The sequence below is a fragment of the Cydia pomonella genome, chromosome 7 (assembly GCF_033807575.1).
Source record: "Cydia pomonella isolate Wapato2018A chromosome 7, ilCydPomo1, whole genome shotgun sequence".
Classification (NCBI taxonomy): domain Eukaryota; kingdom Metazoa; phylum Arthropoda; class Insecta; order Lepidoptera; family Tortricidae; genus Cydia; species Cydia pomonella.
Window position 1 is genome coordinate 18,363,709 of NC_084709.1, and position 27,633 is coordinate 18,391,341.

The 27,633-nt window shown below is 37.0% G+C and overlaps 1 protein-coding gene across 1 annotated transcript; it reads left to right on the forward strand.

Annotated features, from left to right (window-relative positions):
- Positions 1-26,968, forward strand: LOC133520053 (uncharacterized). The gene is made up of 5 exons (XM_061854341.1): positions 1-742; positions 5,666-5,766; positions 19,916-19,987; positions 21,101-21,214; positions 21,654-26,968. The coding sequence occupies exons 1-5, from the start codon at positions 544-546 to the stop codon at positions 22,059-22,061; spliced, it is 894 nt and encodes a 297-aa protein (XP_061710325.1). The 5' UTR covers positions 1-543; the 3' UTR covers positions 22,062-26,968.
- Positions 26,969-27,633: the final 665 nt, after the last annotated feature.

Here is a 27,633-nt window from a genome sequence, read left to right on the forward strand (position 1 = left end):
TCCGTTGGGAAGACAAAGTTCGCGCGCAATACGGGCGCAGGCAGGTAGTGTGGGCGCGCGGTCGAGGCGCGGCGGGCGGGCGGCGGCGGCATATCGATTCCGCAGCGCCTTCAGTCGGCGTCCGTCGAGCGCCGCGCTGCGCCGAGCCGCCGGCGAGCGGGCGTCGCCCCTCCCTCGGCCCGCACCCTGCCCCCTCCACCCTCGTCCACCGAATCTCTCGTCGCCCGTCGCCGGCAAACTCGAACGACCTCTTTCCGCTAACTAACGTCGCACCGCGCCCGCCAGCCGCCGCGGAACTACGCTCGATCGCTAAGCGACAGACTTTTCCAACTATATAAAAATAACTTGATTTCGCATCGTAAAAAGAGAAACTTTCCCTCGATAGTATCCTAGCAACGTCGGGACGATGTTTGAGAGTGCGTTGTTATGGCGTAGGATCTAAGATCTACGTGGTCGGTAGTTCGTTGGTGGTGCGAGTGATGTGGTGTGCGCGGCGGCGAGCATGGTCGGCGCGGGGTGCGCGCGCGCCGGGCGGCGCGTAGGATGGACTGCTGCAACTACGAGTACCGCGCGGGCGGGGGGTACGCCCCGCCCGGCTGGGAGGGCTACGCGCCGTACGCGCCGCTGTACGCGCCGTACGCGCACGGCTACTACGCGCACGCGCATCATGACCCCTACGCACGCTACTACCGCTACGACTACCCGCACCACGCACACCATAATGATCATGTTTCACCAATGGGTTGGTATCTTAGCTATAGCCTCTTAGGATATTTCGTGCGTCTGAAACATAAGGAAGAATTTTCGAAATCACTATTAGGATAGACAACTAGACCTTAAGTATTAAGTAAGTCCATAAATCACCCTCAAAATATGGAAATATTCCACTAAATAAGGTAGTGGCACCAATAGATGAACATTTAAGCGACTACCCCAACTTTACACTTTTTTTCTGTATATTAGAACGCGTTTCCAGTAACTTTTATTTTTTATATGTTTCAACATATGTATAATCAAGTTACGGAGGCATGTTCCGCAGGTAACCTAAGTGTAGGGTATTTAATGAATTATATATTATAAGGTGATACTATGAGTAGGTGTGTGCAGGTATGGAAATGATTTATAGAAATACTTTTGACCTATGTATGAAAACATCTTGCAACAAAACTATTACACTAATAGCTGTAAAGAGAAGAGTAACGTGTAGACGAATGCATACGGCTATCCTTGAAATGTATCCTTGTCACAAGTCGAGGGTAATCTAGATAACGTTACACTGTGCTAAGACGACCTTCAAGCAAGGAACTAGTTAACTAGAGAGCTAGACGCAAATCCAACTTTAATGTTACGAGACCTTCGACTCTGTAAGTAGGTACTTAAGGTGTTATTTGAAAACCATACGTGCTAAAATCACGATATCGGCCTGTTAGTTTGCAAAAGCTGACAATTGCGAATAACTGAGCGGCAGATATCGTCCGGCGAACTGGTAATCAGTGGAACCCTTAAGTCATACATGCATTTTCTAACTTCGCTTCGACGTTTATGTAACTAAAAAAAATATATATATTTTATTAAGTACGTTTTAGTGACTCAAATACAATAATCGCAATTATACATGGTGTTTTTTTAAAAACCGTTAATTTCAAGGTTGCAATCCTGAGTTTAAATTAACTTTTTCAAAGAAACCGGTATTCTAATTAACTCCATTTTGGAGATAATTAATGATTTATTTTTATCTGATACGGCCCCTACAAGCGTGTACACTTGCCTTAGGGCCTGTTTATATATTGATTAGTGTTTAGTATAAGTTTATACATTGGCTACTAAGCGCAAGTACTATCTTTGAATATCGATATTCGAAAATTTCGAAATGTCATTGATGTCCTAGTTTTCAATTAATATCCGTGTTACAACAACGCTATTACTTTTTACGAAAAAAAGATATATAATTAGCAATGCCACTCAGTCTCCTTAAATGTACTTAGCTATACCCCGAAGTTAACGGAGTTAAAAAAATACACCGTGTATAATCACCGAATTATATATTTGATAATAATATTTCTGTAAACTAATATGATTAATATTATCCCAATCCTATAAAAAACTTACTCATGACAGTAGAGTGACGATGTTTTCATGTAAGATGACATATATGTATAGGTTAGGCGCCAGAAACACAAAAGAATTTTTAATACAATAAGTCAATATTATATCACCATAAGTCATTCATGTAGCATTTATAATGTTTTTCTAGAGCAAATTAACTTTTTGTACACAGCGGCTTTCATCACGCTACATTTTAATACTATCAATTCAGTAGGGTGAGTTCTTTGGAGATTTTTTTGATTCCTTATTTTAGTAAATTAGGAATACCTAAGTATCTCACAAACTAAGCATTTCTCGCTGACACTTAAATAGTACATTACGATACAAGTGCGAAAAATAGGAAATTCGAAACGAGTGGCGATAAATTAAAACACGACCGAAGGGAGTGTTTTAAATCGACACGAGTTGCGAATTACCTATTCGCACATGTATCGTACAACGTTTTACAATACATATGGCCCTTTAAATGTTCGACACAGTAACGTAATATGCTACTTCTCGCACTAGTGCTATAAAGTAGCCCCATATGTACTGTAAATTACTTTTTTTATATAACTTAAGGCTAGACAAGAAAACAAACCAAAAATAAGGATTTCGGTAAGTACTTATATATAGTCGTAACTTTAGGCACCAAAATTAATGGTAAACATTATTCAGATTATTTGGGCTCACTCTGTATATTTTCTCACACTAATATATCTGATTGAAAGGAAACCTTAATATAAACTACTCCGCTACATGTTCTTTCGTTTTTCTTGACCTTTCGCCGCTTACGATACAAAAATATGACAAACTATTTTAACTCTGACCGAATATAAACCAAAACTTTTCATAGATAAGTGACTCTTTAAATAGAACACGTTATATTATTCATACACTTCTCCACTTGTTGCTACTACTAACAAATTACAATGTCGCTGTCATTCGGTATGCCCATAAACACATCCCGAGAGCGAGACTGTTGGTACGCGCTCAATTTGTTTACTAATACGAGACATAGGCATCCGAGAGCGTGCTAACGTCGACGGCATTCTGTACGAAGAATGAAGTTTGAATTTAATGTTTACGTTTGGGCGGATTTCTCGGCGACCACGTCACGTGTCGATGTCGGAGGGCGAGCTAGCGGGGGGGACGCGCTACAGGTGGTCGATGCCCCCCTCTTCCCCCTCTAACCCCTCTCGACGCGATTGATCGCCTGCACAGCCACTCTACGTATTGACCGGGCGGCTACCACCCGTGTCGCGATTCGCTGCGAACTTCGTATACATGCTACGTGAAATATACCGCCTTAATGTTTGCGGTGCTGGAAAACAATGCTCCACTTAATTATCGACCTAGCTAAGGCCAATTTACTGCTCCCACTACTCGACTAGTTCGATAAGGGTGAATCAAGTATATCGGTCACTTCTTATTCTACATATAAGTAATGTAATATAGTTTGTAAATGCAAATAGTATGTACAGTCAAGTGCAAAAACATGTATCGAAAGAATCGTCTCATAAATATGGTACTACGCTCTTATTACACTGGAATAAGATGCTATGGGACATATTTTTGAGTAAGATGTGTACACCCATATTTTTACACTTGACTCTACTTGGTGAAATCTGTAATGACATAAGTACCTATATTCAGATATAATAAGTCTAATTTAAAAAATCCCTATCGATCTTACATTTATTTTGTATATAGATCGATGATGATGAATCGTAAGTTTTTTCCATTACATATTGTACGATTGGAAGTTCTGTCAATACAAAATGAATAAACTGTCTAATATGGGGGGATATATTTTATTTACAATATACTTACATACATAATAGTATACACAATGGCTATATACAGTGGTGTTATTACCTAGCTTAATAAATAGGCCCTTGAGGCCAAGGATATTTATCAAGGATGCTGGCGTCATTTCCTCGTTGTATCGTACCAAATCGTACTATCTAATTGATTCTGTAAATATGTCTTTACAACTTTATGAACTACTATTAAGACTGTCTACTTAATGTAAGTGACAGTCGCGTCTAAACTCACCAGTATCAAGATGACAGCATTAACATTAAAAAGGGAGTTAAAATCAGCAAGAAAAAGTATTTAAGTCAAAATGTATCTTGTTCGTAGGCGCCTGTTAGATGGTAGCTTACTTCCCATCCCCTTAAAAAAACTCGGGTCAGCGATTAATTAATATGTAGATGAAGGTTTTCACGTAATTTAACGTGGCAGATAACAATTTGTATTATAATTTCGCGCCAAGAAAGACATCAGAAAGGTGTGAGGATTACGGATTTTTCGTCCCCTGTTTTTTATGTGTAATTAAATGCTTTCTTCGTTTTCTCGTAAAAAATGTGCTAGGGCTGTATGTTCCTGCAGCTGTGTTGATACGTGTCTCTACCCTATGGACATAGATGAATAGAACGTGTCGATTAGGGTATTTCTAACCTATGTACAAAGTCTAACCCATCAACTGGCATACGTCATTTTTGAGCTGTTGGAATTTCGATTTTATTTTAATGAATAAAATTTAAAATTTAATTGACGTAATGGATCCGGGAGCCGGTTCCTGCCTAATTCCAAACGCCACAGATACACGGTAATTAAAGAGTATGTCATGTCACTAGTGTCACTTTAATCTTATCGTCATTGTGAAAGACTAAATACAGTGTGTTCCTATTTATTGATAATTTATTTGACTATATTTTTTGAGAAATAATTTACCATATTAGGAAATTCCTGAGAAGGAACTCTACTTGGGATCTCGGTCAATGTTCAGAGAGTAGAGATACGTTGTATAAACTATAGTATTTCGTGTCGTATATATCATTATTTTTTCTTGGAGACCTAAATTTGGTACGGAGATTTGACTGTTATAGCATTCCCGTCACTACCAACATATCCATTAGGTTTATATATGTCGCGCAATTCTATGCAAGTCGATTGCTCAGCAATCCGCGTCAACATGAAGTATTATTTCTGGTACGTTGTGTGACAACAAATGCTCTACAATTCGAATACATAAGCATGTCTGTCACATGACGTAGTCAAGATGTAATCTTATCGCATGTTATAGCATTCATTCATCGTGCTCTGTGTACGGCTGGTACTTTTGACTCCTAAAGATTTTTCGGATTTCGGAAGACACAGCTTGCTCAAGCTACAGATATATTATACTATGAAATATAATAAGTTAAAAAACCCCTTTTTACTGAGTAAAAAGTGTACAACCATTTATAACAATGAAAATAATATTTTTTGAGCATAAAAACGGATTCATTTTAGTTTTTAGATAATATCGTGCAACTCAGTTTGCCTCCTGGCAAAGACCTCTAAGTTTCTCCAATGAGGCCTGTCTAAGTAGCTCTTCCCCAGAATGGTCTCGGCGTTAGCTTTATCTCGTCTTCTCTTCTCCTAATACTGGATATCAGTGTCATACATTTAAGTTAGACAATCTAAGTAGAATCTAATCTCACTGACTAAGGTTAATATTATATTTTGAACAGTTAAGTACCTCTTTTCCTTTTTTTTTAGTTCATGAATTTATTCATCAATGTTATTGCAGACTACGGCGCTTACGCGACGAAAGAAGCGCGCGTGCGGCGCGCGCTGGCGCGGCGAGATGCGCGCGCGCTACCGGCGCAACACCTGCCTCTCACGCCTACGGTAAGTTTCAGTTGTTTGAAATTTGGGACATACACAGACTTATATTTTAACTCGTATTTTTTGTTCCTGAAAGTTTAAACATATTTTTGTACATTTTTGATACAAAACAAAACTACGTCTGGGGGGTTTTGATTTGACCAGTATAAGTGACAGTCAAAAATCAGGCTTTATTAACTTTAAATTTTTGAACATCACACTACTTTTGCTGTCGATTCATTGTGTGGTCACAGATTTTAATTATTGACCACCATACGGTTCGAGCAAATTTTTTTTTTGTATTTTTTTTTTAAATTAGCTTTATATGAGCGTTTGTATTGACAAACGCTCATATCTCCAATGTAAAGTAAACTCTAAATGGCTCAACTATTAAAGTCTGTGACTGTACCTTAAAGGCTGACTAGCGTAAGACCGGGCCGGGGCCGGGCCGGAGCTTCTGACGCTTCGTTTTCTATGGAAAGCACCACGTGATCTCTGTCAGCCGTTATAGAAAATGACGGACGCCTTGGCCCCGGCACGGCTCGATCTAGCGTGAGTCATCCTTAATATCATGTCTCCCATTTACCGAAATTCGTATATCTCAAAATAGAATAGCGTCAAAATGGTTGAATCCTAGAATGCCTATTTTATTATATTTTTCTTCTAATACCATATTCCCAAAATGCCTAAACTTTAAATTGACGTGGTGTCATAATAACTATCTCATATTATCTACATTAACATATGCCTTATTAACCTATGATTATCGTCTTCAGCTTCAGCAGACTGCTAATAAATAATTGTTAACCGACATATGTTATAAAATTGCACTTAAGATGTAGTTAAAGTTTAAAAAATTAAGCTCTATCGCGAATTTGGCAACGAAACGTATTTTTTAATATTTGGATAATCTGGGATTGCTAACCAATTATAAATCCTTAAAAATGTCGAATAATAATTTACTTTCATTCAACAACTTTACCAACTAAGTCAGACGTAACTGCAGACGTTACGTCCAACAGTACCCCTAGTGTAACTAATTTCGACAGCGAAACGTGACGTACGCGTTTGCGTTAAGTGTCATTTTGTATGAGATTTTTGACTTTCCAAAACGTCCCGCTTGGCGCGCTGTTCAAAAACCCATACAAAATGAGACTAAACGCAAACGCGTACGTCACGTTTCAAAATCGAATCTATTTACACTAGGGGTACAGACATCCCCAAGTAAAAAGTATTAAATTAAGGTACGTGTTAAACCGTCACACGCGCTGGCGATATGTAGGTCAGTGTCGGCTGTCTTTATTAGCTCTCCATTTATTATCAGTCATACGCGCCTCTTTACACCGATCCCCAATTTGTATTCAAGCCGGGCGCGGCGGTAAAAGTCCCGGACATTCAGTCTGTCTCAATCCAAATCAAATTCTGATTTAATCTTTGAATGGATTCGTGCGCCCGTACTCTTTAGATTACAGTTATATTTAAGAGAGCTGGGCGCAATTAGATTGAAATGTTATGGTATTGTATTTCACGTTCGAAATAGGGTTCTTGGTGAAGTATAACTGGAGTATAGAAATGTATGATTTCAACATTCATAAATGTGGGCATGTTATTTTATTTCGCGTCTTTGTATACATGCCCCCAAAAATTTAGTAGAATCTGAATTGTTTATTGCTGAATGTAGGCCTCGGTTTGATACCGTATGCGTGAATTACGTTTTTTACCTACATAGTACCGAGGGTGAGAGGGGGTTAGGGTCGGCAACGCGCATGTAACTCCTCTGGAGTTGCAGGCGTACATAGGCTACGGATACTGCTTACCATCAGGCAGGCCGTATGCTTGTTTGCTACCGACGTAGTATAAAAAAAAAAAAAACCGGCCAAGAGCATGTCGGGCCGCGCTCAGTGTAGGGTTCCGTAGTTACTCTTCCGTCACAATAAGCTAAACTGGAGCTTAAAGTATAGTAAATTGTTAACCAAGGGATGAAACGGTACCTTTCATCCGAGTTAAACAAATAGGCAAATTTGCATAATCAGTACCTAATTAAAGTAAGTCTTTTTACTATGAAGGGAAAACTTTTTGCGATAACTCAAAAACAGCTAAACTGATCATGTCTGCTATAGTTTTCATTTAATGTCTTTCTTAAGCTCTACTTCCACGATTTTTTTCATATTTTTTGGACCTATGGTTCAAAAGTTAGAGGGGGGGGACACATTTTTTTTTTCTTTCGGAGCGATTATCTCCGAATATATTCACTTTATCAAAAAATGTTTCTTGAAAACCCCTATTAGTTTTGAAAGACCTTTCCAACGATACCCCATACTCTAGGGTTGAAGCGAAAAAAAAATTCACCCCCACTTTACGTGTAGGGGAGGTACCCTAAAAAAAATTAAAATTTTAGATTTTATTGTACGACTTTGTCGGCTTTATTGATTTATATATCCATGCCAAATTTCAGCTTTCTAGCACTAACGACCACGGAGCAAAGCCTCGGACAGACAGACAGACAGACAGACAGACAGACAGACAGACAGACAGACAGACAGACAGACAGACGGACATGGCGAAACTATAAGGGTTCCGTTTTATGCCATTTGGCTACGGAACCCTAAAAAAACCTAGTACTTAAAAAAGAAGAATCCCTTGATTTGCTGACGTTTTTTATCTTTTTAATAGGATTTTGTCAATTGATAGGCACACTGATAGTGATTAGGGTGTAGGCCAGGTACCTACTAACTTGTGAATTTGCTCCCTGAAAGTTTGTGAAGTAGAAGTACTGATAAAGATATCAGAAATTATGGCATGCAAATACTGAAATCGGTTTTGTTTGTTATTAATCTATAAGTAATTTTTTATCATGGGCTTCAATTACCTAAACTTCTTCAACATGTTTGATGCTTATGCGTATCTAATGTCTATGTACCATTTTCGTTATAATTGAATTGCTACACACACATTATACTTACATTTGAAAATTTTATAATGAAAGGTGAAAAAAATTGATTTATTAAGGCATATTTATCAGGCATTAAAACTGTGATACCTATTTACACATTCTATTTTAGTCTTTGAATAAATTTAGGATCGTATTTCCAATTTGAAATGATTATATTTTTTCTGTTCTCCATACTGAAAGCGTCAACTTTCGGCACCCTGCGTTAAACGAATTTTGCGCATTCTGGCTCCGTCGAACAGAAAAATACTAACTCAGACAGTAAATAAGAAAGCCTCAGATCACATGTTTGTAGCCTTCGGCTTCGCTTCGACCTACAATTACACGTGATCTGAGACATTTCTTACTTTTCTGCCCTAAGGTATGTAATACTATTGTATTGTAGTACGGGCGATTTTCCGCAACTCGACGACTGGCGCCTATTTTGCGTGACAAGGGGGGGGGGGGGGGTGGAGGGTTGGCTACTCTTGCCAGCCCAACTCCTCGAGGAATCCTATCAAACCTTTGATGTTGAGTAGGACCTCAGGGAGGTTTCTCGGGGATCCGAGATGTTTTGCCCTGTATGGGGCCACTCCGCTGCATTCCAGCACCACGTGAGAGGCTGTTTCTTCTGTCTCCATGCATCCTCGGCATAGGGGACTGTCTGTGACACCTGTTATGAAAAGATGTTTGTTAAAGAGTCCATGACCTGTTATGACACTGGTTACCATACTCAGTCGGACCTTCCCTAGTAATACCTATGTAATACTATTAACTACTTTAAGGTTTAGGTACCTTTTACAAAAATGTCTTCAAATACCATAACCTCCTTCCTGCTGATTTAAATACTACTATTAAAGTGTCGAACTGGATTGCTTTTTTGATATTTTTGTTTCTTACGGCGCTAGTGCACTTCAAATATTCGCATAAACGGCCTAATTTACTAGGCCACAAAGAGAAGCATGGTATCCAAAATTGAAATCAATTAGCTTAAAAAGCAAAACAGTCCTACACAGACAATGTCGTTAAATTATGATTTTTATGCAGGGTTTTTCGCCTAATCTGGCGTTGTCCTTATCAGCCTAGTTTTAGGCCGTTTCCGTTAGCAAGACGAATATACTCACCTAAAATATTTAAATCTCACCTCCAGTATCCTCTTAAGTATGTATCCTAAATAAAGAAAAGAAAATAGACAAGCATATTATATCTACTACTCGTTTATGATAACTATCTGTATGAATACTGGATACAGGTCATTTCAGTTGTCATAACTGCCTGCCTGCTTATTAAATAATAATAATAATAAATGAAAATGTTAAATGACAGAACCATAATTTCACCGAAATGAACGTGTAAAGCGCCATATATTTGTATCCCAAAACGGTTTAACCAATAACGCACCACGAATATCCCAAAAGGCATAAATGCCAACGATTTAATTTCGCGGTATCGAATTGGGAAGTCAATGGGCGCGGTAATGGAGCGGCGTTCATTGACTCCTGGCTCCTCATGAATGATCGTTGTGACTAAAAGATATTCAATTCATTTTACGGCGATATTACTTGTTTGGAGTTTACGTGGATGTCAAACGACGCGCTTCGTTCATACAAACAAATTATTTAGGCTATAGGGACAGTATTTATTACATTTCAGCCACGTCAAAAAGTGCAAGGTGTGGTCAAATCAGGCAGGCGTTGTAAATAGTTATTTGATATCTGGTGTACAAACAAATAGGTCCTAACAGACAACATGTTAGATGCCAATTTGAAATCAGTGAAATATGCCTATTAGGCATATCATAATTCTTTTTTCACTACACCAACTGGTAAAAGCCCTCTGATTGTTCAAAAACGAAAGAGAAAGTTGCATTTTATCCACATGTGAGGCAAAGTAATCAGATTCAAATTTTGAGTTGTCTACTTATTTTAGTTGGTAGAATTGACTTTTAAATGATCATTTTGAATGATATTTTTTTAGGTTCATTGTTTTGGATTTGATTTGGTTTGAATTTTTGGGTATTTCCTCGCGATGGTGTGGTGAAAAATTTTGTGTTTTACTCGGAGGCAAAGTTTGTTTAACCCTCGTGCCTTGATATCGTCGCAACGGTCAAGATTTCACTTCTTAAACCACTCGCTACGCTTGTGGTTCAATTTTGGAATCTTTCGCTTGCTCGGGCATCAATATTAGTACGAGCGGTAAAACAACAACTTTTCCCCCTTGTAAAACAAATAACTATTAACGTACATATGGTGCTATTTTACCGCACTAGTGCGATAATTAGCACATTACGTAACTATGTTGAAAGTTTAAAGGGCCATATATGTATTTGACGACCGGTTTGGCCTAGTGGGTAGTGACCCTGCCTACGAAGCTGATGGTCCCGGGTTCAAATCCTGGTAAGGGCATTTATTCGTGTGATGAGCATCCTTCGTGTGTTCCTGAGTCATGGGTGTTTTCTATGTATTTAAGTATTTATATATTATATATATCGTTGTTTAAGTACCCTCAACACAAGCCTTATTGAGCTTACTGTGGGACTTAGTCAATTTGTGTAATAATGTCCTATAATATTTATTTATTTTATATGTACTTTCAATCGTTGTACGATACATGTGAGAATAGGTAATTTCCTATTTTACGACAAAAGGCGGACTTAATACCAAAAAGCATTCTCTACCATTCAATCTTAAGGCAAAGTAGAGAGATTGAAATCTTCATTTAAGTGTAACAGTAACTATATTTCAGTAAACTATTATTTGAATTTTGTAGTTCTAAGGCAAAAACAAATGGAAGAAAGAACTCGGACAAAACTAAAAAGAATATTGAAATTGATATTTAATTACTTATTATAGTTTTGGGCCATAGTTCTGTCACTGAACTACATATATATTTAGTTTTACGGTTATCTAAATAGTTCGTCTTTTATAAACGACCCAACAAGATTTTAACCTATATCTCGCCTACACTTAAACCTAAGCTTAAAGCTGTGCGGAAAGAGAAGAGTCGTGGAATGTATGGGGCCCAATACATTCTACTACTCTTTCCGAACAGACTTTAATAGACACAGTCACGTCCTAAACATTTCACGGCACATAAAAAAAACCGTACGAACTAGTGGCGGGAGATTTGGCGGCTAACTATCGAGCGAGAGGCGGGCCCACGTGACTTATCGATCAGCGCCCACGACACGACACGCGGAAAAATCAACCGCTGACAGCTTTCCCCCCACCCCCTCGCTCCACCCCCACCCCTCTACCTCCCCATCCCCTCATTAGCGCCTTTGTGCCGCTCACTTGTCTAGAAACATGATGCCGTAATGATACCACTTTTCACTCAATTATTTGGTCGCACTCATTATTGGGCGATGAGATGGCGGATAAGTTTTATTGTTACTTTAATGTTTTCAACATTAACTTGCATTAGGGAAAATAAATAATTATATTTTCTATCGACTGTATTTGTATCTATATGAAATTTGTATTTGAATTTGAATGTTTATTAATTGCATATAAAGTATTTTAATGTTTTTTTGTTTGTAATTGGCTATTATTTGCATATAAACATCAGAATAATTTCGAGTAAAAATTTACTTTGAATTAACAAATGAATGATTTACATTCTCTAAGAGAATGCAATAAATGCAAAAGTTTGCACATAACTGTATTTGACCCTTTATAAGGCATAATTGTGTAAGGGATTATGCAAAATTGAACCCTATAAATTTGAAATAAAGTTCCAAATCAGGTGGGAAATATATTCCCTATGCCTAATGTTGCGACAATACGATTAAAGCTTTACATCTTGCCGCGCTTTCATCGGTATCGTCTGTTATCACAACAAACAATAGCAGTACAATCATCGTCATCAAGATGACGATGATAATGATAGAAGAGGTGTTAAGTATAAGAAAAAAACGTTCTATTATGCGATGTTCACGTCCGTATAAGGAACGTGAATGAACTGTAGGGGGCAGCGCAGGAGCGTCCTGTTTAGTGGGACGAAGTGTAGGTAAATGCAAAGTTTAAGCTTCCAATGTAGGCCTTAAGATTGCAGAACCTACAATATACAGTTTAGGTTTCCGATTCAGGCCCCCAGATGGCTCTCTCCAACGCTTCGTACAAAAGGGTTTACCAAATATCATGCTAGATGGCGCTGAAACGGTCGTGTCGATTCGTACATCTCGCTAACGAAATTTTCATCGGCTTTGCATATGAGGGTCGGAATGAAATACTCCTGATATATATTGACTTCGTTTGTGAATGTTGTGCATGTTTATTTCATTCTTTCTCATGTAAAATAAAGGGCGACCTTTTTGGACGAGTCAGAGGTACATACATGTGCCAAAAAATGTTTACCAATTCAGCTGCCTCATAACATAAAGCACCATACAGCGAAATCTAGTTCAGCTGCCATATGCGCTTGCGGTGGTATTGTCTCCAACCAATAGATATATAGGAGTGGCCAAAAGGTGTTCACAAATATCTAAACAAAGCCTCTATTACGACTAATTATTATCTTCGACTTTAAAGTGCATGTTCATATGTTCCCTGTTACGGCAAAACAGCGTAATGTATCTTCCTACATAAGTATTTCAGGTATTTGATTATCGATACGATTTTTCCTTAGACTACCTCGTCTACAATTAATAGTTCTTTGGCATTAGTCGACCACAGAATCACGTATTTATGATCTGATGTTAGCAGCCGTAAGTAGTAAAGGTTTACGAGTGGAAAGTGAGGCTGGACTCTCATTGTGGACGTGTAAGTGTCTCTAATGCCTCGTTAAGTGACACCTGCCCTATTCAAGGCGTGTAGGTAACCGTGACATTGCTCAATTTCAATGTAAAGCCGAATAATACGCTGACAAAACATTTTTACTGCTGAAGTTTGTTGATAATTTTAACAAATGTGCATCAAAGCTTAGGAAGGATATTTTGAAGATAATGTTTTAGTTAAATCATCGACCTGTTAGAAAGGGTGTTCTCTTTGTAATAGTTTTTTTTTTGTAGGTTTGTGGTGATTTTATTATATTTCTAGGTTTAACTTTAATTTTAATTTTGCAATATTATATTTTAGTTTATTTAGTTCATATAGATTGATTAAATGTAGTATGATAACGTAATAGTTGACTACAATTCCGCTAAATCATTATAATTTTATTACCAATGCCATTTTGATAAAAAAAGTTTTAAGGCAATAAATAGGCCACCCTGTCTCAATTCAATTGTTATATCATAATTTTTACTTTAGCCAATAATACTTCCCGAATAGTCTCGTAGATATTTTACTTAAATGTAGGTAAACAGGATACTTGTCGTGTTAACTAATAACTTTGATATTTAAATCAAGAAATAAACCCATGTCAATTTGTGGTGTTTCCAATTTAAGTTTTTGTAATGATCCTTAAGTTATCGTAACCATTAAGTAATAACACTGGTGTAAGAAACAAACTAGAAACATCATATACACATCTTGCCTGAACTTAAAAGGCTTACTTTAGCTTACAACGCACGTAATTAGTAACACAAAAGCCTAGTCTGATTATTGTAACTATAAACAACAAAGCCATGTGTCAAATTACAAATGTCCGCTCGTGCATATAAACATGCATTTAATCTCTTAATACAGCCAAATACATAAACGATTTTATTTTTATAGTCATACGGTGGCAAATCGCTGGACAGCCATGCTTGTAACTGATCCAATTGATTTTGTCTACAGCGCGTAGGCCGCGTAGCATCGTAGCACCCGGCGTAGCGCTACGACAAATTGGACTAACGAAGTTGCGCTATATTCGCGATCGAACGTACACCGATACGGGAGGCCGAAAGGCTGACTCGACCTCACAAACCGATGCCAATTTGGAATTCATTTTGACATCAGTCACCCGTACTCTCTTGTACTTTTTGATTGGTGTGAGCGAGATGCCCTGCGAGTAATAACGTATCAATTACAAATCAATAAGACTTTTTAAAAGTTCGAATGTTGCTCCGAGGCGCGCGTAATATGAGTTGCAGGAATCGTATTTCTATTAAATGAGCAAGGTTTTCTACATATAAAAAGGATAATTTATACATAATGTGTTTTTTAATACTTTGATTTCAGATTTACCCTATCGTGTTTTTATAAATTTTTCCCATTTTTGCTTGCAGTTTTTTATTATTATTCGCAGTTATTTAATTCTTAAAACCCTCTACATCATTACACAACAAATGACAAACTTAACGAAAAGTGACGTTTTTTATTTTTATTTATTACATACTGTCCGAGGCTCTAGATCACACGGCCGCGGTAGGCCTAAGAAGCGCTGGCTGGAGGTCGTGACAGCGGACATGGGAGAGAACAACCTCACACCTGAGGATGCCGAAGACCGGGCAAAGTAGAAAAGATTAACTAGGAAAGCGAACCCTAGCTAGGCCGGGAAAACGCTAGGTTGAAGAAGACATACATCATTTCAGGGTGCGCAGACAAGATGCCAATCGTTGAAGCTCCGCATCATAGCGTAGTTATCTCTCTCTATCACTCTTCCGTATTAGTGCGACAGAGACAGTTGCGTTTCATTTGCTACGTCACCATGGCTGTTTAATCTATTCATGGGCAGTAGTATACATGATTTCAGAAATAATGAATGTGGGCTGAGAATGAGTGGGTTATTCGTCGAATGTCTTCTTTGATGACCTCGTATTGTTAGCGTCATCGGGTGAAGAGTAGCAGGAGATAGTAACTGGAAAGCATGTTTTTTGAAAAGAAAGGAATGAAAATAAATATAAGTAAGACGAAAGTAATGAATAGAATAGAATAATTTTATTCGTAAACACAATCAAGACAAATTGCATAATATAACATATAAAGTATAAAGTGTAATGGTACTTGAAACGGGAGAAAATGTGACAAACTGTGAAATTTTGATTGGTCAAGAAAGAGTTGAACAAATGAAAGAGGAGGTCTAACGATTGGCATCTTGTCTACACACCCAGTCCAAATCAATGTTTTCTATAAACGATTCTCTCTTGGCTGGACCTTAGTTTTAACTTTCAAAAGTTTCCGCTATAATATCGTTAGTTTCAGTATTAGAGCAGAGTCAATATGTTTAGCGTGCTGGGATGAGGGAAAGGTCGCGACCCGCCGGATCGATGTCCGTCACGCCGGCCGTGCACTGCGGGTGCAGCCCCGGCTCATCCTATATACCCACGATACATCTCAAAAGCCAGCGGCCTCTGAAGTCTTTGATTAACCTTATTTAAGACAATAGGAGCTTGTCGGTTCTCCATACAAACGTAATCCCCGTTTTCATTTGTTGATATTATCATTATAGTAAATAAGTTTAATAGCCCAGAACAGAGCGAAATGGGCATCTTTGGAGGAGGCCTTCACCTGCGGAGGGGTTCTTGCACTTTAAATACTATTAGTCTAAAAAAAAAAAAAGAAAAGTTAGTGTTATTCATGAATCTAGATTTAGTGTTTTTTAGCTATGGCAAAATGTATAGTCTTAGTTAGACGGAAATAAAAGGCTTTTTATTTTATTTATTAAATAAGTTTACAAAAAATGATGTAAATTAACCACGCACCGCTACGACGAAGAGGTCTTATAAAAGTTTTAAGAGTTTGGAGCTTTTAAAAAATTGTATTATATTTATTTTTGGCTACTAACTCTTATAGTAATCAAAAAATAAAAAATAAATTAACTTAGGGGGCATAGGTATGGTTAATATACATTAAATTGTGTAAGAATATTTTACTTTATGTCATAATCCGGGGAGGATAGCCGGGACTTAGAGGTCGTCTACTAACCTCTTAAAGTTGTGCATCTCACGCGTACCAATTAGTGAGCCAGGTGACGAACGATTCTCAGTGCATTTCGCGGTCAACAATCAGCGTAGGTGATTGTCAAGGTAATATTATAAAATTCAAAATTCAAAATTCAAATTCAAAATTCAAATTCAAAATTCAAAATTTTATTCTGCAAGTAGGCCTCAAGGGCTCTTTTACAAGTCAATACAACATTTACAGTAACATCATATAGTGACATGAAAAATAGATAACAACATTTTATAAATACAACAGCCAATACCTGGGTAAACATTACATTATAATAATCTTAAAATAAATAATTACTACAATACAATAGAGTATATACAAGAACAAAACCAAATTGTATAAAAACTGACATTTACTGAGTTATGTGAGAGTTGGTGTAGAATTATGCCTTTATCACATGAACCGAGAACAGTGGCGAGAGTGCCCTCGGCCGAGTACTCAGTACCTACTCGGTACTCGGATGAGAGCATTTTCCGGCCACTGTACTCACGGCCCGATTAGAAGAATGAAATACGATAACGATAAGTTCTCATTTAGATATCGTTTGTATGTCGTATAATTGACAGAAGCAGCTCGATTCGGGCAACCAACGTTACTTTGATGTTAGAAATATCGTAGATAGATCTTATTGGACAGCGGAATCGAAATAAACGTTTATTTTGACATGTCGTTTAGTTTTCAATCTTTTCAGGACTTAAACGTGTCTTAATCATTCTTCGAATCGAGGCGTTAGTACGTGTGATCAAGGCCTTAGCTTTGTCCTTAGACGGACTCTACGGTTGTTGACAACCTGTGACGTCAGCTGTTTCTATCATTTACTTTGTGTCTTCGTGGCCGTTAGAGCTAGGGAGTGCTCTCGGTACTGATTTTCTATACGAATACAGGTCCCGGTTCTCGCTATACAAACTCATTACCAGGAGCATTCCCTAGTTCAAGCGCGCTGTAATAGTAAAAGTGTGACTGACTTTCATTTGTCTCCTATTTCTTTTACAATGATAGGTTGATTAGGATAAAAAAATTAACCACAAAAATATGCAAATTTCAAATTTAAGATGGTACTTATAAGCACTTAGAGTAAACCATGAGCCATCTTCATGATAGATAGCAGTTACACGATGGTGAAATAAAAAATAAATGATGTAAACGGGATTGATAATTAGTTACAATTAATTTTTAGCTTTGTACTAGCGAATGTTAAATGAAATTAAAAGAATAGAGTACAAGTTGGTATAGTAGGTTAATACCACGCGTTACTGTATAATCAAAATGCAAATATAGAGAATAAAAAAACACTCTTTGAAAGCGTTGGGATATCTACTAACAGCAGCACTATGTTAAATATAAGAATACTACTTATACCAAGAGGGTCGTGAGAGAACTTTTACATCCCCTGAACCAGAGCCGAATCCTTTTTAAAATATACTTAACATTAAAAAAAAAAAGATTTTAAAATGTTATGAAAAACAAGTATTTAGGTAAAATATGGTACTCATGATAACTCATTCTTTGAACGAAGGCTGGAGTCACATACATACGTATATTATACTTATTTAAAAGCAACGATTTAATTTATTTATTAATATGTATTGAGAGACTAAAACGCGCGTTTGTTTTATGCGATAAACGCAGTGTTTAACGCATGCGTCAGTTGAATGTAAAAAAAGCGGCCAAGTGCGAGTCGGACTCGCCCATGAAGGGTTCCAAAAGGAAAAAATCTTATACAAATTGAAGTAAATTCCACCAAAATAATTTTTTTTATGTTTTTTTTATTCGCTTTTTGTATGTTTTTATACATAATGTGTGGTTCATTTCTTTCCCTTTATAACTAGTATATTCAAAGTATTTCTTGTCACTTTGATATCTGTCAATGAGGACGTCTAGACTAGGTCCCATAGTGGCGAAGTCGCCATCAAGAAGGCGTTATGCACTGAAACATTATTAACTCTGAAACTAGGCAAATAAAAAACAAGTTTATATTATATTTTTGTCTCTAAATACGATCCGGAATATACTGTTAAAATCTTTCCGTTTCCTCGCGGCCACTGTGTTATGATGATGATGATGACTATGACAATTTAAAACTGCAGATGGCTTACAAAATGTTTAAAACAAACGGCCCGATTCGTATAATGTTTATAAGAACCCACAACGATATGATACCTATATGTCAGTGTCAAAAGTAACATTTCTTCAACCAAAAAACACTCTGTACACTGACAGATCGGTGTCGTATCGCTGTGACTTCTATAAGCATTGTTTGGATCGAGCCGGAAGTGTATCTTCTATATCCTAACAAAACAAAATATTTGACCGATAGCGATATTGATTAAAATGATTATAAAAATCTTTTTACCTGTCTGAGCAGACTTTGGATGCCCAGATAATTTACAGCGTTTTCCTTCCGTAGGAAAATGAATGGAAAGCCCTGTCGGGTGAGGGCGCGCGTACTCGAGCCTGAATCGATACCAGGCACCGCCAGTGCGCCATCGGCGTATAGGGCAGACACGTCCTGTCTGTTAGCGGGAAAATACGAAAATTCATACCAATATGATACACTATTATGTAGAGGCATATGTCCTACTCGCACAAGTGAAACCGACCTCTAATGAGCCATGAATTTCTTGTCAAATAGTAATGGGAAATATACGAATAGGGTTATTGTAACATGTGAATTATGCGTTTTGAGTTGAACTTTTGAATTATTTGATTAAAAGATTGATTAAAACAATTGTGGGTAGGGACGTACATACAATACATACTAGTAATAATATATGGTTGACTGGTAGAGAATGCCTTCTGGCATTAAGTCCGCCATTTGTACTCTTCATGTATTGTGCAATAAAGTTTAAATAAAAAAAATAAAATAAAAAATGTTTAAAATGGGAGTCAAACCTATCCTGTCTAGGTAACTTGTGAAACAAAACAGAAACACTCTTTTGAAAAAGTACTCAAAGTATTTTTTACTTCGAAAACTTAATTTCCAGTGAAATACTTTCTTTAACGATTTCTTCAAAACTTTGTTCCCACAAATCATTTTCCGAGCTTCCATACCTTTTGAGAAACTTTCCAAAGGTTGTTTGATTTAATTTTGTTAACCTCGTCATTGTTAACACTAAAATGTCTTTGTGGTCATAAAACGTCTTTAAAGAGATATTGGTTTTATGTGAGGTAGTGAGCAAATGACTCAAATAAGTCCGTACTTTAATTGTAGTTTTTGTATCGTTTACTCTATTATGCTATCAAAACTGAATGACTACCTACTTGTATATTAGGATAAAAAAATGTTGAAATCTTTACTTGACTGGGGCACATTTCTCGGGGTATGGGTTACCATGGCAACACACTAATAATATTAGTCTAATACCGTTCGAGAAATGTGCCCCTGATGAGGCAAGATTACTAATGTTTTATTTATTGTATTTTTCAGCCTCCTTTAGAACATGGGCTGAACAATCGCGGCTCTTCATACTGTGAGCCACAAATGTGGTCTCATTATCAGGTAAATACTTAAAATTATTAAATTACAATAAATAAGTAAAGTTTTGGCTTGAAGATATACTATAACTTGGCTTTAAATCTGCTAGTGTCAGACTAAGACCTGGGGCCCACTTCTCGAACCATATTAGGCTAATATTATTAGTACGCGAACTGTCAAATCGAGTTACCATGGCAACGTACTAATAATATTAGTCTAATAATACCATTCGAGAGATGGGCCCCAGCTTCATAGCATTTTCAGAAATACGTGTTAATGTAGCTTTAGGTAAGCGTAAGCGACATTCATAAAAACATAATATGACTACTGTAGGTAGGTATATAAGAAGCTTTAGCATCCAATAAAGTGCACAATAGCCCGGATGATCGTTGGGCATCTTCATAGTACTTGGAGTGCTACGAGCCACGATGCATTTGTTCTCGTCTACTCGGACCATTTTTGGAGGTTCTCCTTTATTTTAGTTAAAAAAAAACACTACTTTCTTATGCTGATACTAATGCAGTTTAATTTTATATGGAAATATTTAAAGCAACACGGCTCTGTTCGTGTACTGACAATTTTTTTTCGAGCCCCTGCAAGTATTACTATATAACTTTTTTTTTAAGTTTTGTTTTTCTACAATTCTCATGCAATTTTATTATACGAATATCAGAATAAACAAGATGAAATATTTCTATTATGGTTCCCATTACTGAGTCGTATGGTCTACGTGTGTAATAGTACATTACAATACAAGTGCGAATAATAGGAATTTCGAAACGAGTGGCGATAAATGTGAATATTTATTTTCTTTTTTATTGTGGAACGTACCACATTATAATCTATAAATTGTATTTACATATGTCCCAGATGTACAGGTGTCAGATGACTTTGCGCAATTGGTAACGCAGTGGACCAAAATATTTATGGAACCATTATGGATGTTGTATGACTTTAATGCAACATATAAATTAAATTGTATTCATTTGAGTGGTACAAACTTCTTGAGAATGGTTGCTTTCTAGCTTTCGAATACATGTTTGTAAATAGATCAGACTTTTCAAAAGCGGTGCGAGTTTTAATTTTATACTGTCTTAAAGTTAACATAATAATATTTTCTTATCGTTGAATTTACAGATGGGAACGATGAGTGGTGGCTGGAGTGGCAGCGGGCCAGGCGGCGCGTGGGCAGCGCGAGGCACGTGCGCCCGCGATGTTCCACGCTACCCCCCCGAATGCCGGCCGCTCAAGGTACAGTTGTAACATATGTCTGTGGTCCATGGTGCATTCTTATATGGGAATAAGTGGTTAGTGGTGGATGGACAGCACCATCCTAAGGAGCAGCACGTATACCCTCGATCAACCTACCCATCTGACTGTCCGCGGCTTTAAGCTACTTACATACGTATTTGCGGTCCATTCTGAATTAGTAGACGGGAGTGATCTGTGGTGGAAAACACCATCCTAAGAAAACTTGCGTGCGTTCTAGGCTTTCCGCGTTACTCGCCTGACTCCCGGACGCTCAAAGTACCATTTATAAATATAGCTTTGGGATTAAATGCGAAGATGATGCCTTGCCCTGTTTTTGCCGCTCCCGACATGGAAAGACAACAGGGTCAATTTACTCGTGATTTAAGAAACTGACTATATAAGTGCATGGTTATTTATCGACTGATTTATCATATTTCAGGGACCCCAGCTGCATCTCCAAAATCAAATGTGCGCTTCCGAAGGGCGTTCGACGCCTTACCCAGTGTATGAAGATTCTCCGTACAGCGGTCAGAATGGACGCAAGCCGAGTCCCGCGCCGCGTTCCGGCCCGGCCGCGGAGCGCGCGCGCGATCGCCTCTCCGCCGAGCCCAGGCGGTCGCCTCCGCCCGAGCCTAGGCCGCCCGTAGTGCCTCTACCCGCTTTTCAGCAGGCCTTCGGCTCCACGGAAATCGGGAAGTTTGCGGAGGCATTCAGCCGCACGGAGGTCGCGCTCGAGGACGCCTCGGAGAGCTTTAGCTACGAGTCATTCCCCGAGTGGGACGCGCCCGAGCCGCAGTGGTCCTCTCAACCCGCTGCGCGAGAGGTTAAATGTGAAGACACCTTTTGAGCTGTCTTCGCTCTAGTGCTAATTTCTGGCGTAAGCCGACTAGTTAATTAAATAGACAATGTTTAGTTCCACCACCTCGTTGCCAAAATGATTAGAGATGGAGTTCGATATCTTAGAACTTTAGGATGTGATACCAAATTTACAAACGTGTACGAATAATGAATCGGCCGGTAAGATAGTGGTGTGTCGTTTAATTTATATGATGTAGCATAATGTTATTGTTCCCTTTGACTAGTTTTAGACTCACCTTAATGAGATGAACAAAGTAACTTACTGATAAAGGGATGTAGGGATTAAGGTACTGCAATGCATAGTAGAACAAATAAATCATGACTAAATGTGCCTTTATTCGGAGAGCCCGGCCCTAGTGCGCCCCCGCCCCCCGCCCGCAGCGCGCCGGCGTGGATGACGTCATACAATAGCAATTATTGGGACCAACGTTTAGACAAATATACACCACCCAGTCGCATACACGACCGATGCACACATGCACACTTCAGCAACGTTGTTCTTTAAGCATTCGCTCAGGGACATTACAACAACAGTTAAGTCAGACAATGATGATCTCTGTTCTGTTCTGTTCTGATAATTTCTATAATCCTATAGGACTACATACACTACATACAGGAAACAAAAGACGACGAAACACTTATAAGACATTCAAGATGACAACTTATTTTGATATGGCGTAGAAAAGGATCTTGAAACTGTGTCGTCAAAAAAAGTTAAAAATATTCGTTCTGGGCAAATAGAATGGAGGGGGGCTTGGGAGACGCCGCGCGAGACTATAATAAACATTCGAAATTATTCAGGAAAAATATAAACAAGTCATGTATGTACGTAGGTATATTTAGGTAGTTAAATTTGATAAAATTTTTGAAGAGATTACACACTTATGAATAAAATGGCTTTTTAATTAAACGATTAGGGGTCCAACAACGTTCATGTAATGTTTCTGTATTCATTGTGCTAATTTCGTTAAAATCTGTGACAAGCCTCACGTTGACTTGATTCAAATTATTTGTGATTTCTTATTGGAAATGATTAATTATTGAGTATGTTTAACTCTCTGTGATATAATAATTTTGTTGTGTTACTTCTAATTGTATGTGTTTACTGTTCAATTGTATTTGTAGTTCCTTTATTATTTGGTACGGATTTGTTAGTTAATTCGCACATTTAATTGAAATGTTAGTAAACTTTTGAAGAAAGTTTTGTAACAGTATTATTATTAAGTCGTTACTTTGTTACTTCTAACTTCTGAAGTTGTAAATTTCCATGTAGGTATTTGCCACCTGTTGGATGGATTGATCATGTCCTTTGTAAACTCTCTAACCGCTACAGAATCGTGGTTTTTTCGCCATTAAATTTCAACATTCGTAAGTTTAGTCATTTTCTTATAAAAAGTTCACAACGAATGAAAATTCGGCATTTTGATAAACCACTAATATCAGAGGGTATTACGAGTGTAGTTCTAAATTGCAATGACGGAATCCCATACAAAAGATAGTTGCGCGTAAGCATGGCGCCGCGCGCCGCCGGCAACCACCTTCTTCCAGTGGTCTTCGTCTAATAGTTAAACAAATCTTTGTGTACCAGTATTTTTGATCTCTTTCGACAAAAAACAGCAAAATTAATGGAGTGCCTTACCTATTTAAATATGATATGAAATTAGGATGGATGAATTTTATTCTAGCATAATTTGATGAAACACCATAATATAATAGCATAATAAAACTTCCTTGAAACCGAGTAGGTATTTCTTTAAATAGTAGATAATATATTGTAATGAATTTAATAAAAGTTATTTAATAATTATACATATAACTTATAGCATAAATATGTACTAAAATAATTATGGTGTGCACTATTATTTGAAAGATAATATATTTACGAAATCAATTTGTTATTTTGTAGAAGTGTAAGTAGGTCTCTACTAACGTTTGGTTGCGTCTCTTATGCTAATAGCCTATATTTATACTTTACATTTATTTCCACTTTCTTATGAACCGTCTAATTAATATAAGTAATTGATTGTAGGTATGTCTAACTGACTTGCATGTGAGAAAATCTGTATGAACCATATGAACCATCGACACATTAATTATTGCACTTTAGGAAGTCTACTTGGCTTGTTTTTTTTATATTTAAGAAGGAAGTATAGCGCGTACTCTCGTCTATACAAAAAGAGACAATGTTTTTCCACTTCTAAATATTTTCCATTATCCATGATTTTTGATTTTTTTATGTTTGTTATTAACACAATGGAAGTAGGTTTATAGGCTTTCCTTCTTTTTTCAAAATTGCCAAAACAAAAGAAAACTAAAAAGTGAAACCTATAAACATAGAATGTATACCGGGTGTTTCCTGTAATACGAGCAAATAACTAAACCATATACATAGTACTCCTAAAACGATATAACTTTTGATTAACAACTTTTGAAAATGATGAAATCTTTCACTTTTTCATACAAATTTAATATTATTTTCAATGTACGCTGACATCAGTGCGTTTGACGTTGCTTGTCACGCTTTAAACATAACAAAATTCGCAATACATTGCGTCTTAGAATTAACTTCAAAGTAAAAAACAAAAATCAAAACAAAAGTTATTTTTCAAAATTGTTGAACAAATGTTGGTCAGTTTGAGAAGTACAGGCTACAGTTTAATTTATTGCTCCTGTTACAGGAAGCACCCGGTATATTAAATCAAAGTGATTTGTGTATATTTAGGTAGTGGAAACCGTTTTCTCCCGAAATGGAATTTCAAAGAAAAAGACCGTTATTTCGTGAGGATCGCTAAGCTATTCTTCCCTTTTAACTTTTCATTAAATTCACTAAAGAACAAATAGAACGAAAAAATGCTTTCTGTGCGTGCAACCAAGTTGCACTAGCCGTTTGGCGCTAGATACATATGGTGTAATTTTTAAGATCATTAAGAGACAATTTTTCTTTAGAGTTATACCAAGCTAAATTGGCAGATATTTTGAAAGCCCAGACTGTAAATGTGTTATGTAAATGTCATCATTTTGAAGCTTGACGTTTAAAATAACCCTTGCACAGTCTCGGTTATTAAACTCGTCGTCAGCTAAGATTGGTCTAACTCTATTAGCGTTAAGCTGCGCATGGTTTTACGTTCGATTTTTTAAAGCCACTTAACACTTAATATCAAGTATTTTTAGTGAATGTTTGATAAAATATTGATGCAAGTCTGGTAGAAAAATGCTCCCGTTACTTTGAACTCTTTATTAATAAAGTTTATTAAATCTAAATGTAGCCTGTGCCACATGATGTGTATATACAATATACATTTCTCTAGATAGTCCTATTGTTATATGTTTATATTAGGAAGGTCATTTTTACTATAGCAAATGTAAAGAACTTATTGAAATTAGGTGTTCCACAATAGAGCTTCCTGATCGATTATTCCATGATTTGTCTACCATCAGAGTTAGTTGTGTGTTGTTCCCAAATAGAATTCTAATAAAATGTATCTTTATTGTAAAAATACTGTATTTGCCGAAGCTGATAAATGAGCATATCTAAAAAAAGTTATTTATAATATCTTTATCACTTTTTTTAAGTTCTGTCTAGTAATCTCATATTTTCGTAATTCCAAAGAACCTCAAGAGAATTTTTATTAAAAAATTCTAACAAAAAAGAAAATTATTATAAGTTATAAGGGGAGTAATTTTGTGCAAACTTACTTTAGATATGCTCTAATGGGGTCATATCAGATAAAAGGAACTTTTTTCGGAAACTCTTAAGTTTGTAGGTACTTTTGTTTCTAGATTATTTAAGTAAATAAATTCTTACTGAATATATAAAAAATCTCCTACTATGACCTGAAATCAGATGGAAACAATTTTATTGATGAATGATGCTAGATCAATTTTGCTCAAACATGTAACTACATAAATAAATTTAAAAAAATATAAACTTAAGGCTTATTCTGATTGTAATAACAGGTCAAAAATTTGATCTGGATTTCCTTTGTGTATGATCTGTCAGTATCGAAAACGCGATTTCTCCGTTTATTACAATCAGAATATTTCCTTATCACTTGTCTAAAGTAAGGTTTAGGCAGGAGTCATTTTTTTTGTTTGATGCCAACTGTAGTGTGGACTAAATATGAGACTATTCTTTGTTTGCATTGAGTCCAGGATTGATCAACGCAATTTTGTCGTTTGGTCGTAGGCCTGTTCAGCCCGCGTAGCCAACGTGCCAATTGTTAATGCATTTACATGTTGGCTGCGCGGTCTGGTTCAGGTTCATGTTGGTCTTATCGAGCGTAAGTTTATGACGATAGCAATGCCTCTGCTCAGTATTCGAGCACGCATTACAACAAAATTAACGTAATTCTAAATTTAGTGCTTTGAACTTAGAGCCTTCTTCAAATATAACGCTGAATTCAGACAAAATATGTAAAGAAAACACCAAAAATCAATCTCTGGAACACGTGATTCAAATTGTTTTACGTAGGTATATTATGAAAGCCTATTTATACACGGCATGATTTATTTAACAATTGAGTAGGTATCATAAATATCATGCTAAGACAGAGTCATCCAAAAGATCGTTGTTCATTCATCTCACCGATCACGTGAGATAATCTGTATTTGGGCGAGGTATACACTGCTCTTTACAACACCTATGATTATTATTTAAATATTTGGCCAACAAAAATCTAAAATTGTTGTCACAGTGAAGTACTGAAAAAGGTTTTTGTAAGCTAGTTATAATTATCACGTACTTGTAAATACTTATTATATTTTAAATGTTTCACTCATATCATTCTAGAGAAACAGATTTATTAGAGAATTGTAAGGTTTTAAATTCATGACACTGATATGTTTGATTTATGAAAGTGGATTTACTATTTAATAAACATATTGTACTACATGATACATTGCTTTTTTATTTCCCATTCTTTATCTTGATGTAACATAGTTTTGTCATTTTGAAACCGTTAACTGTACCCCTAGTGTAAATAAATTCGATTTCCAAACGTGACGTACGCGTTTGCGTTTAGTCTCATTTTGTATTGGATTTCGAAAGAGCGCGCCAAGCGGGACGTTTTGGAACCTCAAAATCCTATACAAAATGAGACTTAACGCAAACGCGTTCGTTACGTTATGATGTCGATCAAAGTTACACTAGGGGTACTGTTTTGATTCGATTTGCCGTGGAAAATAGTATAGTTTGAAGTCATCACAGATTATGGGATCGATGATAGAAATCTTATAATACGTGTCGTCTACGATGAAGCGCAGATTTGTCTAATTTAACCTTTAATAACATGAAAATACGAGTCAAGGTACGCGTCTTCGTGAAGGACACGATATATATTCATAAACGCCAGTCAAGTCAAAGAAAAACTCTACAATCGTTATTTCTTGACATTTGTGTTTGTTAGATATGCTGAGCTTTATGAATATAGATCGTGTTATTAACGACGACGCAAGCGTCGTCATATTCTATATAGGCAAGCCAAGGCTCGTCATGATATTAAAGGTTAGATTTAACAATTCTGCGCGCCCTCGTGGATCACATGAACTATAAGGGGGGAAGT